Source organism: Microtus ochrogaster, chromosome 2, assembly GCF_000317375.1.
Source record: "Microtus ochrogaster isolate Prairie Vole_2 chromosome 2, MicOch1.0, whole genome shotgun sequence".
Lineage (NCBI taxonomy): Eukaryota > Metazoa > Chordata > Mammalia > Rodentia > Cricetidae > Microtus > Microtus ochrogaster.
The window spans coordinates 25,026,063-25,041,265 of NC_022010.1; the positions used below are offsets into that span (position 1 = coordinate 25,026,063).

Sequence of the window (15,203 nt, forward strand, 5' to 3'; positions counted from 1 at the left end):
CAAGAGCAAAGTACTTTAACCAGCGGGAACCACCTCTCCAAACCCCAAGAATTTTCGTTGAAATTCTGACTCTTTGGAATGGAACCAGAGAAGCATATCATATCACAGATATTTTCTCTATTGAATCGTTCTTACTCTCCCCTTCACGATCTTTCCATTTGTCTTGATTAGTTTTATGTCATCTTGACGCAAGCTGGAGTCATTTTGGAAGCCAGAATCCCAGGTGAGAGAAATAGCCCCTCACCCCCGAAGGGCTTGTGAGCAAGCCTCTGGGGTGATGTGTTTTCTTGACTGACGATGGATGTGGGAGGGCCCAGCTCAGTGTAGGTGGTCCCACCCAGAGCCTCGTGGACCTGGGTGCTATAAGGAAGCAGGCTGAGAGAGCCATGAGGAGCAAGCCAGGAAGCAACATTCCTCCATGGCCTCTGCATCAGTTTCTGCCCCAGGTTTCTGCCCTGACCTCCCTGGAGGATGGACAACAAGCTATACAATGAAATAAGCCCTTCCCTTCCCAGGCTGCTTTTGTTCAGGGTGTATGTCACAACAGCCAAAACCCTTACTAAGATACCGTTCAAAATTCTTTCAGCATATACACAAAGCGTGCTTTTCTCCTGGAGCACAGCCTATCAGAATCTCCTCCTTACATGTTCTGTTCTCTCCCGTGACAGGTCATAGAGTGCCTCAATCTTGAATAAGATGCTGAACAGGAAACCCCAGTTTACTCTATGCAAAATAAACACCGAAGAGTGAAATCTTCCTTGAACTCTGCAAAAACTGGGCTGGAGAGATGGCTCAGTGGTTAAGGGCATTTGCTAAGTAAGCACGAGGGACCCGGAATCTCACGCATCTATCAAAGAACCTAACCGTGTTCACACCCACCGTTAATCTCAGTCCTGTTGAGGACAGAGAAAGGAGGACTGCTGGGGCTTGCCGGCTGTCAGTCTAACTCCAAGCTCTGTGAGAGAATCTGTCCCAAAGAAACGAGATTAAGAGTGACCGAGCAGGAGACTTGCCACTCTTCTCTGGCCCCACCATGCAGGCCGGAGAATGCCCACCTGTATATGCATGTGTCTATACCTCCTTCCCACACACTCATATATGAACTCACACACAAAAATAAAACTTATGAGAATTAATTGAGATATTATTCTTAATACCCTTGGAACAGTGCCATGCACAGTAATTGCTTAGCTTATTATGCAGTATTATTAATCATTCATTAGTGATCTAAACAGATGAGATGGAATTTAGAGACAAATAAGAGCAATATAACCCGTAAGTAATTTTAATTCTCTGGTGGGAGACTACTATGAAATTCTGACCCCAAAAGCCATTACCAATTCTAGTGAGCAGTACACTTGGACCCTGAAAAAAAGTCATTTAAACATTATCCCAAAATGCGTTTGCAAATTACTCTTGCCAGAGGCAAGGTTCTTGGATACAGTATTTTACGATCCACCCCACCCCCCACAACTAGACATTACTCTTTAAAGACATAACTGCCAAGGGCTACTGTGAAAAGTCACTAATATAATGCCTTTTATTATATTTGCCAATTTCACACTTTCCCCAACCCAATCTCCAAAGTTTGTGCAAAGAGACTCTACCCACAGTGCTAGTTCCTGGCTTCCTAGAATCTTGTCAGCCTTGAGGACAACTCTTAACATCCATCCTCGTTAGCTTCAGCTGTCAACGTGACACAGCCCAGAGTCATGGGAGGGAGACTGCCCAGATCAGAATGGTCTATTGCCAAGTCTGTGGGGGAAGTTGCTTGTTGATTGATTGGGAGGGCCAACCCTCTGTGGGTGGTGCCATCCCTGAGCAGGTGATCCTGAGTTGTGTAACAAAGCTACAAGAGGGAGAGTGTGCCAGAGACCAAGCGGTAAGCAGCATTCCTCCGTGGTCTTCATGCCAGCTTCATGCCCTGACTTCCCTCAGTGATAGAATGTGACCCCAAAGTGTAAGCCACATAAATCGTTTGCTCCTCAAGTTGTTTCCATTTAGAGTTTTTTTTTTTTTTTTTTTTTTTTTTTTTTTTTTATCACAGCAGCAAAAGAAAACTAGAATATCCTTAAAAAGATGGACCCTGAAAGTGAGCCCAGGGAGTGAATGACAGGGAACTAGCCTTTATTTTGTGGGATTTGCTTGATATAGTCACCGTGGGTTGCAGCCAGTGCAGGTAACAACAGCCTAGAGGTTAACATAGACAGCTCCAGGGGCAGCAACCATCAGTTTAGGTAAGCAGTTTTTGAAGGTAGCACTCTGTTCTTAATATGTTTAGATATCACACATCACTGTTCTCAAGGGAAAAAAAAAGCACACGATCTGTTCAGAAAGGACGCTTTGTGTTTGAGAAGGCCTTGGGAGACTTAAAAGGGAACTTTTGAACATTTAATTGAACTTCTTTGATTCACAAGATGAGAAAATTAGTCATTTAAAAGTCTTGCCTAAGGTTAAATGGCTTGTTCCCCTGGACAGACATAAAGCCTGACTTATTCACACTCCACTTCATCTCTCCTTCTGTTGCCTTGTCTCCCACTATCCATATCTACCACTCTGATTTTTATTAAGTCATAATCCCGGGTTCCCGAAACGGGGAAGTTGAAGTGTGACTTAAAAACAAAGTAATGAGAAACCAACCCCTAACTCTGGAAGTGTTAAGAACAAAGAGACACAGTTGCCAGAACTTAAGATCCCAGCACTTCTGTTTGGGATGCCACTGTATTCCCCAATCCTACAGTTGTGATGCCCTAATCTCTGTTGAGTGGAAGAAAAAAATATCCATCCATCCATCCATCTATTTTAGAAACGTTAGTTTTTCTCTTCCACCGCCTCTGACCTTCAGTTCAGTTATATGCAGACTGGGATTCTGAACAGTAGAAATCGTGTACAAAGCATTGTAACACGGTGAGCCTGGCTCATTGTGAGCAATTAATGTCAGTTTGTTTTCTTTTCCTTCATGCCAAGTGTGGGCTGCTAGGGGTGAGGGGTGATTGCCACGGTGTTTATGTGCTTGGACAGAATGCAAAGCGACTAAGAGGTTGCTGAGAGAAGGCTGTCGGTGAGTATAGATCAATTCCAGTGCCCTGAAAAACGCACAGCTATTTTATTCAGAGAGGCTGGTCGCTTTGGTTGATCGATTCTGGGCTGTAGTCAGCTCTTTAATACAACTTTTTATAAGCATCAGTTATATTGCGCTGGAAAACGCGGGGAAGCCACCTCCGCTCCACCCTCCTGCAGCTAAACAGTAAATGAAGCCTGCAGCGATAGGGATTGCGGTTTGTAGTCCAAAGGGTCCTCAGGTTGGGGCTTCCCCGGGCTAATCAGTCCCCTACTCCAGGTTCAAGTACGATCTCTGGCAGCTCCAAAGCGGCTAGCAGGTCCCCATAGGGTCCCCTACAAGGAGACGAAAGGTGCAGGCCTGGGGACACTCGGGTTCAGGGGCACTCAGGCATGCAGTGTTCCTCCACGCAGGCGGGGAAAAGTTTCCAACTCTTGCCTGTTGGCTGTCTCGCTGCGTCTGGACGCAGCCCTGGGCCGCCCTTCTTGCACCCTCGCCCTTCGTCCCTAAGGTGCACCCTCCTTGGGGGCCAAGCCTTGGCACCTCCTCCCGCTGCACGCACTTTTCGCACGGTGCCCGCGCGCGCACAGGCACGCGCAGGGAAAAACACCTAGAGGTACTTCAGAGGAGTTAGCCCAGCAAGAGCTTCAGGAGTGCAGGAGATGAGGGACTCCAGGAGCAAGTGTCCGGAGAAAGGTGCCCGGCACGCGTGCGCGAGAGCGAGCGTCCTCCGTGCGTTTGGCGGGATGTCGGGGCAGCTTCCATGCCCTCGAACTTCAACTCCACACCGGCCCGTGACCGACCCCTCCACAAATACCCCACAGCCTCTGGAGACCCCTTCCGCCCCCAAGTGCGCAGGCCCGGCCGCCCCAGCGCGCATGCCCTGGGCTCGTGGAGCGGTGGCCAGCCCCTCAGCCTTTTTGCTTTCTCCACACTCTACAACTAGGGGAGGGGGCGGGTCACGTGATCCAGCCGGGCCTGAGGCGCGCGGGAGGAAGGGGGACGGGAACGCGCACGGGAGACAGAGTGAGGCGCGAGGGGGGGGAGGGGCAGTCCTCGGGAGCGCGCAGCTAGTGGTGCATGAGTGGAAGGGGCGGTCCTCGGGAGCGCGCCCGGGGGGGTGAGGCGTGAGAGGTTCCCGGGAGCCCGCGAAGGGGAAGGGGCGGCCCTCGGGAGCGCGCCGAGTGAGGTGCGAGGGGAGGGGGGTTAGCCCTCGGGAGCGCGTGGAGAGCCAGGAGGGCGGTCCTCGGGAGCGCGCGCAGAGCGAGGCGCGAAGAGGGCGGTCTTCCAGAGCGCTCGAGCTGGAGCGCGCGTGCAGGAGAGAGAGGGGGAGAGAGAGCGAGAGACCGCAAGCGGGCGGGCGCGGGGCTGGGCCGAGGCGGGCGGCGGCGGTGGGCCGGCCGGAGGGGGAGGAGCGGGCGCTGTGTGAGCAAGGCGGGCGGAGGATGAGGCCGTGCCCGGGCTCTGGCTGCAGCCGCCCAGGGACACGCCGTGCACCCTCGGGCTCGGGGCTCTGGCGTCGGCGGCTGTGGCAGCGTTAGCTGCGAGCGAGTGAGCGAGCGGCATCTCCCAGCGCTTCTTCCTCAGGCGGGGCGACGCGAAGAAGAGGCAGCGGCGGCGGCGGCACCACACCGGTGTATCTCGGGTTGGAGACTGCTCTTTGCTTTCCTCATTGACTGACTCACCCCCCTCCTTTATAATTTTTTTTGGAGGAAGGGTGACCTCTGGAACTGGGGGTTGGGGGGAAACCTACAATTTGTGTGTGTGTGTGCGTGCATGTGTATGTGAGGAGGGGGTCGGTGGCACGCGCCAGGCTTTGCAATTCTTCTCTTCTTTCATCTTTTTCTCCTCCTCCCCACCTCGAAGACCGAAAAAAAGGGCAAGGAAAAAAAATCCCACAACTGCTCTAGCGTCCTCCTCCTTCCCTTCCTCCTTTCCCCCCGGCAACCTCTGTCTCCGCTCGTGATTGCGTGGTTATGCTCCCCTCTCTGGGGGGTCTCGCCCCTGTCTGCTCGCTCCCCAGCCCTGGCTTCCCTTGGATACATTTCTTAAAAAAAGAATTGGGAGCCCGGGAGTGAGTTTTTCTGCGAGGCGTGTGTGAGAGGAGGAGGTGTGGGGTGTTTTCCTGCACGAGGGGGCGGGTGAAGTTCATTGCCACCCACCCCTCACTTCACCGTGACCTTTTCGGACCTCGGGGTTTCTTTTTTTTTTTTTTAAATTGGGGGTAGGGGTCTCTAGAGAAAGCGAGAAGCAAGGCGATTTCTGTGGTGGGGAGAGAGCATGGCCGCGGGGAGGGCTTCCCCAGTCTCTTGATCAAAGCATTCCGCTATTCTGATTTATTGCCTGCTTGGTGAGTTATTTTTTTCCCCCCCTTTCCTCTGTAAAGGAGACCTGTGTGTTCAGCCATTACTTTGCTCGGCTCTGTTCTCAGGCATCTCCGACCCTCGGTGCAGAGGGGAGCCCCACACTTCGCCCTCTCGCTTCCCAGTCCCTCCCTCCCCGTCTCCCCGCCCCTTCCCCCTTTTTTTTTCTTTCTTTTTTCCCCCTGCCCTCCCTTCTTGTTCTTCTTCAGCTTTTTTTTTTTTTTTTTATTCCTCCCAGCCTCCTTCTCCCCCGCGCCCTTCCTCGCGGCTGGAGGGAAAAGCCCGTGCAGGAGGAGGAAGGGCTCGGTGTCAATTTTTTTCTTCTTGGGGTGTGTGTGTGTGTGTGTGTGTGTGTGTGTGTGTGTGTGGCCGCGGCCCGAGCCTGTGGCGCGCGGGTAGACAAACGGGGAAGATCCCCGGCGCGGTTAAAAGAACCATGGATGGCCCGACGCGGGGACATGGACTCCGGAAAAAGCGGAGGTCGCGATCACAGCGAGACCGGGAGAGACGCTCCCGGGCCGGGTTAGGAACCGGTGCGGCGGGCGGTGGAGGAACCGGCCGGACCCGGGCTCCCTCGCTGGCTTCATCGTCGGGCTCCGACAAGGAAGACAATGGAAAGCCCCCATCCTCCGCCCCGTCCCGGCCCAGACCCCCGCGGAGGAAGCGCAGAGAGTCCACCTCAGCCGAAGAGGACATCATTGATGGATTTGCCATGACCAGCTTTGTTACTTTTGAAGCGCTGGAGGTAAGGGGGGACCCCCTTTCCCGTTCCCCCCATGGTTTCCTTTTATGCATGACACCCCCCACTCGGCTGCACCCCGGTTTTCTTGCCTCCCCCGCCGCGCTCGAAGCTGTCTGTCTCGGCCGAGGTCTTATTGTTGGGTGTGGGGTTGTGTGTGGGGGAAGCTGGGGGCAGATAGGCAGCAAGGAGGGAATTGCCAAGCGGTGTTCCTGGTCTGGTCTTATACTGGTTTCGTTCTTGTCCAGCTTGCCTTTCCCTTGCGCCCCCTTCTGCACCCCCACCTCCCTCCACAGCAGATAGGTGGAAAGAAAGGGGTTCGGGCATCACAACAATGCGCACCCCCTTCTTCACGGATGGCTCTGCCCCCACTCCTTTCCTCCTCATCTCCCTCCCCAATCATGGCTTCTTGGCTGGTGGAAGTCTCTGCTTGGGTTTGGGGCGCCTGTGGACGGTTCTCTGTGTGCTTTCTCCAGAGCCATATGTTCCCATGCTTGTGTGTGTGTGTGTGTGTGTGTGTGTGTGTGTGTGTGCGCGCGCGCGCGCGCGTGTGTGTAAGGTTGTCTAGTATATGCCTTTTCTGGATGTCCTGGGGACCAGAGGCTGATAGGGTTTTGTGGCTTTTCTGCACCCCCTCCCCTTTTTTGGTGAAGCTGGGTAAGGGGGCGTTTTCTCCTTGTTGGGAGAAAGGAGGGAGGAGGGGAGAAGAGGAAAGGATGGAATATCTTTCTGTATTTTGCATGGGGCTTTATTGCAGAAAGGGTTAATGACAGTATTATCCACACACATACATTTGCGTGTGGTGTGTTGCTGTGTGTCTGTGTGTATGTGTGTGTGTATACATGAGCAATTTAGTTGAAGGACAGAAGAAGGTACACCAGGGAGGACTGGTAGGAAGCAGGAATAAAATCCTAGCTGACTGCTGGAGGACTTGTCACCAATTGTCCCTCTGCTTTTTTTTTGTATGTGCCCCCCCAAGTGATTTGCTTTGTATATGTGTTTGTGTGTCTTTCTTTATTCCTTAGGCACCTGCAGGCAGCCTTGATTTTTCAAATGCACATTTTCCTGTCTGCTAAGAGGCTCCTGGGGTGTGTGTGTGTTTGTGTATTTGTTGGATGGAAGGAGTGGAGGGAGCCTGTCCAGGGATCACAGAAAACTATCTGTGCCTGGGAAAATCTGGTTTGGTGCTAGGACTGGTCCCCCTCTGTCTCCCTTTCCCCACCCTCAAGACACACAATCACACACAGGAGGTTTTGAGATTCTGCTGGGTTGGTCCAGCACACAACCAAGATAGAAGTTGGTTTCTAGCCTTTCATTGCACCTGACATAATGGTTTGAGGAAACTTTTCCCTTCCCTTTATTTATTTATTTTCGGGCTGTTATTCTGGTATTGTTTCAGAGGGGCCAAAGCAAGCCTTGTTAATGAGAGCTTGGCTCTTGCATGCACTGACTAAAGATTCAGGTTGTTGGTTCTAGAGATGTGTTTGGGTTTCAAGTTTGAGGATTTTTAAAAATACAGTAGTCTTCCTGTCAGAGTTGTTCACTTCCGTAAATTGCTTGTGGCTGGGGCGACGGTGGCGAGTAGTGGCCAGAGGCTCCTGGATGGGGAGGAAGGAAGGGACAGAGATGACAGTGGTATTGGTGGTGACCAGAGATTTTGATGCTGGTACATGAGTTAATCGTTGGTTTTAGAGTTGGTCATCTCTGGGCTTCTAAGTGTTGCGTGTCACCATTGAGGATGATTATAGCCGTGGTTTTTATAACTTTGCAAAGGTGGATGGGTACTGCAGTGTGACCTCTTTCTTGTTTTAAAATGGGAATCGAAACAGCATCATGTATCCTAAGAGAATGCTGCCTGGATTTTGGCACAGCAAGGCTGCCTGTGGTTGCTGAAGGAAAGAACTTGTAAAAGCTGCTTAGAAGTGGTTCTGCTCTCTGGGTAGTTGCCATGCCCTGCTGGGTGGCCCCTCTTAGCCAGCAAGAGGGGGCCCCTGTCTGCTCATCATCATTGTTGAAGGCCAGGTGGAGATGGAAGTAAGTTATGCATTTGTTTTGTGTTTGAAGTAACTGTTGGACTTTATCTTTTGACAGAAAAATATGCCTGTTCCCGTTTTTTTAAGCTTTAAAATATTTAAAGGAGACCAAGTTCAAAATGTACCTTGAATACCATTTCTTTCTGTGCTGCAATTGACGTCTCAACTACTTCTCTAGACGTAAAACCTAGGTTAATTTGGTTAGCCGAATGATATGATACTCTCATGTTTACCATAAAATCACATACGTAGCGGTGCATTGGTATAAAGGGTCTAACTTTTAAAAAATATACTTTAAATTCCTATGAGAAAGTAGACAGGACAGTAGAACTCGAGTGCATTCAACACCCCGGTTCGACAACTGGCATTTCACATCTGCTGCTTCTGTAGTTCACTGAGCTCCCTCTCACCTTGCAGACCTGCTGTGATGGCACCTGTGAATAATTCTGTATGAAGCTCTGGCGTATAAATGATTCAGATGGCTTAAGAAATCCCCACAGCACCATTGTCTCTCCTCAGTCAATTAACAGTTCTCTAGTATTATATATTCTGGTCGGTCACATTTTCAGAGGCTCAATTCTGTCTTTTTAGAAAACACGTTAATAAACCTGTTAAAACCATGCAGTGACAGATAAAAGTCACCATATTTGCCTTTTTTGGTGGGGGTTGGGGGTGGGTAAGTGTGTCTGTGTATTGGCTGTTAGCACTCTGTGTCCACATCGGTCGGTCAGAACCTAAACTCGTCATGACTGCTAGAGTCTCTGATGCCCACTACACTAAACTTGCAAGGTTTCCTGAACTATCACCAAGAAGTGTGAAGGCTTATGAGGGAAGTGGGCAGTTGAACTATGAACTTGGATAGAGATGTGTGCTAGGAGTGTGTAAGTGCTAAGAATGATCACAGATACCAAGAGTTACTCTGAACACATGCTTGTGTTTATAAATGAGAAAAATCTTTGCCATGAATCGTCAAGGTGGCTCTTGGTATGATGTTATGATTAAAAAAAAGCCAGAGATACTGGCTTGGACGGTCAGGCTTACAATTTAGAACACCAATTTAGAGCCATTTCAGGCAGACAGTAGATCACATACTACTTAGGTTGTGCACTGAAACACTGACTCCCAGATTTTGTCCTTAGTAACTTCTTGGTGGCCTGCTCCTTCCTTCCTTCCTTCCTTCCTTCCTTCCTTCCTTCCTTCCTTCCTTCCTTCCTTCCTTCCTTCCTTCCCTCCTCCCTCCCTCCCTCCTTCCCTCCTTCCTTCCTTCCTTTCTTCCTTCCTTCCATGAAGAAGCTCCTGATAATGGACTATTTGGATATGAATATTTCCAGACCAGCTATGGCTTTACAGACACTAGATGAAAAGTAATAAGCCTAATGGCAGCCTGTAATTTTATGCTTATTCTTTGAAATGGTTAGATTTTTATTTAAGAAGATGGAAGCTCAGAGGGCAGCTTGGCATCTCCCACATGTTATAAGCCGCGAAACTGGCTGAGGTAGTTGCATATTCTGCAGGGACACTTGTCTTGAGTAATTGTGCCCTGAAGTTCAAGTGTGTGATTACAAAGAGTCTCATGATAGAAGATAAGAGGGTAGGTGAGGAGGCTAAAGTTGAGCGGTGTGTTCTCATTACACAGTTAAGGAGCAGAAGGACCATTTAGAAACAGTATTGCATGTTTGGGTACTCTTTGGGTGTTAAGATGAGGGCAAATAACCTTTAAATGTGTTTGTTTCAGTTTTGGGGGGTGGGCAGGATCTTGCTCTGTATGTAGCACAGGCTGGCTTTGCAGATTCAGTAAAATTTTCCTGCTCCAGCCTCCAGAGTGCTGGGGTTATAGGCGCGTGTTATCTCTCTCTGTCTCTGTCTCTCTCTCTCTCTCTCTCTCTCTCTCTCTCTCTCTCTCTCTCTCTCTCTCTCTCTCTCTTTTTAACAGAGTGGCTTCTAGGAATCAAAGTATAAATGGGAAATGCTGGCAGCCTGGTACTAACAGCATGCACTGGTGTATCAGCTATGGTGCTTTTCAGAATTGTGTAGGTTTCTGTTAGGAAGCCATGGGTATCCTGGCTGTAAATTTAACTTTACAAATCAGTTATTTCTCATCCTATACCTCTTTGTAGCTTGGGTGTTTCTTTTGGTACAGCTGACCAGAGGGAAAGAAAGATGACCCTGGTAGACTTACGCAGACAAGAGCTCTGCTGGTGCTGCAGTGTTCTGAAGAAAAGGGAGGGCTCATTTCTGGTGTGGAGAGGGTCACATCCAGGCTTTCCTCTGACCCTCACTTCCTGGTTCTGCTTCAGGGCTCACCCAAGTGTCAGTAAGTCTTCTAAGTTTCTTAGATGGAATTTGGCAGACTTATCTGTTAGGTCTAGTAGGCGCTAGTAACTTATTTTTGAAATTTTATTTATTAAGTTTATCATGTTCTTTGTGCCACTCAGCAGGTATTTATGGAGTGCTTAATATGTACAAGGCAGTATTAGCAAGAGTAGCCTACAGTGTTTATAACGTCTTGAAGAAGGATGCAATTTAGCTGATAACTTACATCTGACACTTGCAAAATAATTTTGAAACAGGTACTTGAATAATATTAACTAAAGACTTTTAGAGAGAAGATAGGGAGAAAAGTTGATGTGTTCAAAAGGTATTGTGTGTGTGTGTGTGTGTTGAGGCATGTTCTCATGCACTCTAGGCAGGCTTCAAACTTACTGGGTAGTGGAGAATGACCTTGAACTTCTGATATTCTTGCTTTCACCTTCAGAGTGCTGGGGAAATAGCTTTGTACCTCAACTCCTAGTTTGGCTGTGCTGAGGATTGAACCCAGGGCTTTGTGTATACTGTCTACTAATTGAACTCCATTCCCAGTCCTTGAGAAGTCCTCCTGGAAAAGATGGGTCCTAGAAGGGTGTAGTGATTGGTAGATGAGGTAGTAGCAAGGGGAGAGCTTTCTAAAGGATTATTGAAGGCGACACAGGGGAAGACCTTTAAGAAGACACTGAGTGATTAAGATCAGGGGCCGCTGAGGAAGGCTGATAGGAACGTGTACAATAGTAGTGAAGTTCTTGTTAGGGACCAGGAGACCCACCAGCCATACTTAGCCTTTCTAAATAGTTGTCTGTGCCTCCTTGGGAAGCCACCTTCTAAAAGTGTCCTTACCCTCCCTTCTCTGTTAATGGAGAGATGGAGACTAGGTTATAGTGAATTTCTCAGGCTGGAAAGGAACAGAGCTTTTTCCAGGTTTCTCATAGGTTGTGTTTGAGACTGAAGCAGGATGATCTGCTTTCAAATATGTTTTTCTTGTTCTTGTAGAATTAAAAGTCTTTATTATATGAGTGTGAATTTGGATTATGGGGGAGGAGATAGTGACTTATCTCCTAAATCTCTCTGGCCACGGGGCTCTGCAGTTGTCAGCATTGTATCCATAAGCCAGTCTGGAAAATGGCTTAAGGTCTCAAAGAACCCATTCCAGATCTTGGAGTTTGGTGATTTCTGAGGGTAGGATGATGGGGGTGATGGTAAAAGTCAGGAATGGCAGGTGAGGGTGAGATATTAAGAGAGATGTTCCCTTCTTTTTCTGATCCCTTTTCTGCCTCATGTCAGCTGTTTCCCTGATTTTTTTTTCTCAAGCCACCAAGAGGTGAGCATTGGTGAATGGTTCTCATTAAAGGCTCTTTCTCAGCGTGACAGCTGCTTGATTCCCAGGCCAGCGAGTTGCCCTCCAGCCAGTATGTTTTATCTCCTTGTGGTCCCTTCTAAGAAGTTTCATGTATTGCTGCTTTTTAGCCACCTGGAAAAGAAGGTTGGGATGAGAAAGGAATTTGACACTGGTGTTAAAACAAGGGTTTGGGATTAGCTGGCTTGCTAAAGCGCACAGAGTGGTAATTCAGAGAGTCAGAGCATCTCTCGTTCTGTGGGCGTGGATTGCAATCTTCCTTGCTTGTTTCACTTTCTGCCTTGTGAAGTTTGGCTGTGAGATTGCTGAGTGAGGGAGGTCACGTCCCAGCATTTCAGTTCTGAACAGTGTACATAACTCCGTGATCTGAGGACTTTCTGAGTGATGGAAAAAAAGGAAGAGTGTGAATTGCATGTGTGTAAATGAACACAAGCTTTTTTTTAAAAAAAATTGTATTTGCTGAACTCTGTATTTCACTCTTTCGAGGCAAAGCTTCACTGGAGGGGGCTTCGTGTGAGGTGAATTGGAAGGATGGTTCTGATTCTTGTTAGTTGTGGAGATTAACTGCTGTAGCCATCTTGGGCAAGATACAAATGATTGAGTAGACTTAAAAATGTGGGCCATGAAGTTAGTGATAGGTTCCGAGAGCTGTGTTCTTTTGACACCTAGTTGGAAAAAGGTTGAACAATGGAGTTTGGGGGCAGAGTGAGTAACTCAGTGGTAAAGTACTTGCTTAGCATGTGCAAGGCTCTGGGTTCAGTCTCCCAGCATTGCACCAAACAAACAAAAACAAAGCATTTGATTTAGGGAGTTCAAAACAAACCCTGAGTAGTTTGTTGTGATAGATTCTGGGACTCTTGTATATAAAACTTTTTTTTTTCTTACACTGTTGAAAATAAACAGTGATTATTTAGTTTGAGAGAACGTTAAGATTAGAAGGTACTCACACACAGAAAACGACTGTTGGGAATAGATCGTGTAATAATCTGGGTCCCAAGGACTATGTGTGATTTGGAAGTCCTCTGATAAGAAGGTCGACAGCTCTTCCTGATGAAAGCTGCACTTCCTAATGAAAGGTGCATGTGTGTGTGTGTGTGTGTGTGTGTGTGTGTGTGTGTGTGTGTGTGTGTGTGTACAGGTACATATGGGTGTGCATAGCTGCTGAGGGTGAATTTCCATCATTTTACCCTGTCCTGATAGTGTATATTTACAATACACTAAGTGTAGTTTCACTGTATTGAAGTGAAGAAGTAACATCTTTTTTTTTTTTTTTTGGTTTTTCGAGACAGGGTTTCTCTGGTTTTCGAGCCTGTCCTGGAACTAGCTCTGTAGACCAGGCTGGTCTCGAACTCACAGAGATCCACCTGCCTCTGCCTCCCGAGTGCTGGGATTAAAGGCGTGCGCCACTATCGCCCGGCTGAAGTAACATCTTTTTAACACTTCCCTTGCACTCCAGGCTTGAGGTTACACCCAGTACGCTATAGATTTAGGAAAACCACTTGGTAAAAGGATACTGCAGTCTCTTTTTTGATGGCAACATGAAAAATTCAAGTAGATTCAAAACTGTGGAAATCAGACAGAAGACTGAAGAAGTTAGTTAGGTAAAAATCAAGCCCAGGGGACCTAAAAAAACAGTTTGGGAGATACTGTTAGCGAGGGCAGAAGCACTTCTAATACATCATCTCGAACTTTGTCATGAATGTAGGTCTTGTGTCGGTGCACCCAGTCCCTCTAGAAATGAAGACTTAGAAGAATTTATGAGGGACGCTCTTAAGTGTGTCCTCTTTCCCCTTCTGAATTATTTCTTCACATCATTTAAATCCCCCTGCAGAACAAGGGGTTGTTTCATGTTTTTTCTTTTCTCCATATCAGCCAGTAAGTACCATTGCAGGGTCACAAAGAGTAGGTTGGTCCCCTCCCCCCATTGCTTTTAGTAGCTGCAGGTGGGAATGAGTGGTTTTATATCATGCTTCAGCTTTTTCTTACTTAGGAAGGGTCTGTGTCAGTGCAGGCTTCTATGTCCTGTTTAAGTCTCCAATTCCATGTACTTTTAAGGGGACCTGGAACTTGAACTCATGTGAAATGCTTATTTCTTTCACATGCTGATTTCAGGGTCCGGTTGTATTACCCACCACCCACCCACTCTCTACCTCCCTGCTTCCTGCTTCCTTCCCCTCACCGAAATAGAGCCATCAAAAGTAGGAATGCAGATGATAAAATGGAAAGTGTCTGGGAGTTGTGACTGAAATGTCAAAACCTTAGCATTCCTACGTTTTTGTTATTTGAGCATTGACCGTCTGAGGTACTCTGGTGTTATTAACTGTGGGTTAGAGAGTTGCCTGTGCTGTTCTAGTTTATACTTGTGATCTTAGCTCAAATCAAACTAATACATGCTAAATACATACAAAATATTTATTAACTTATTTATTTTGTTGTTTTTTTTTTAAGACAGGGTTTCGCTGATAAATATTTCTTTAATACTTACTGTCATTCTGGCTTGTTCCTGAACCTCATAGTGGCATATGTTCTTGGTATCAGGACTTTGGTAAAACCTGGGTGCAGTAAGAATTAGAGCCACAGAGGAGAAGGAGGAAGTTTATTGTGTTCATGAGTGACAGTAATGGCTAATAAGGGTGAGGATTAAGTTTCATCCACAGAGCTTCTTTCTAAAAGTACTGTGTAGTAGGTAGTAACTGGGCCACCACCTACAAACAGAGACTGTGACCCTTAGTTGTGCAGCCGAGATCTGATACTTCCAACTGCAGCTAAACTCTGAATCCTAAAATAAACCATTGCTAGGGTCAAGTTGTAGTGATAAGTGGGAAATGTCATTTTCCTTGTTGTCCCTACATTTACCCTTTGGAGCCACAAAGCAACCCTTATTTTTGGTATTTGTAGTTTCTGAGGGTTGTGATATTTTAGAACCTAAAGGGCCTTAATAGACATCACCCAGTACTGTAGCTATCCCTCAGTTGTTATGCTGAAAAAAAAGTTTATTTCTCTTTCTCTTTTCCCCTTCTGTGTTTCTCTTGTTCCTTCTTCCTCCCTCCCTTCTTTTCCCATCTTGTTTTTCCAGAGACAGGATCTCACTTTGTGGCCCCAGCAAGTCTTTAACTCCTCATGTAGACCGACTTGGCCTCAAACTCACGGAGATTCACTTGCCTCTGTCTCCCAAGGCTGGGATCAAAGGTGTGGGATACCACACCTGATAACCCTCCACCCTGCTTTTAGTGTCTTTGCCACTGTTGGCTAAAGGTTATTAATTTAGTGAACCACTTCCCATAGTTAAAAATGAAGGGGGAAAACACACACACACACACACCCACCCACCCACCCACCC

The 15,203-nt window shown here is 47.7% G+C and overlaps 1 protein-coding gene across 2 annotated transcripts in view; it reads left to right on the top strand.

Annotated features, from left to right (window-relative positions):
- The first annotated feature begins 5,637 nt into the window (after positions 1-5,637).
- The window catches only part of Auts2 (AUTS2, activator of transcription and developmental regulator), a 1,102,717-nt gene continuing 1,093,151 nt past the window's right edge, over positions 5,638-15,203 (top strand). For both annotated transcript variants that reach the window (XM_026784894.1, XM_013350687.2), the window contains exon 1: positions 5,638-6,169. In XM_026784894.1, coding sequence (XP_026640695.1) covers positions 5,861-6,169 — 309 coding nt within the window. In that variant the 5' untranslated portion in view covers positions 5,638-5,860. The remainder of the gene's footprint in view (positions 6,170-15,203) is intronic.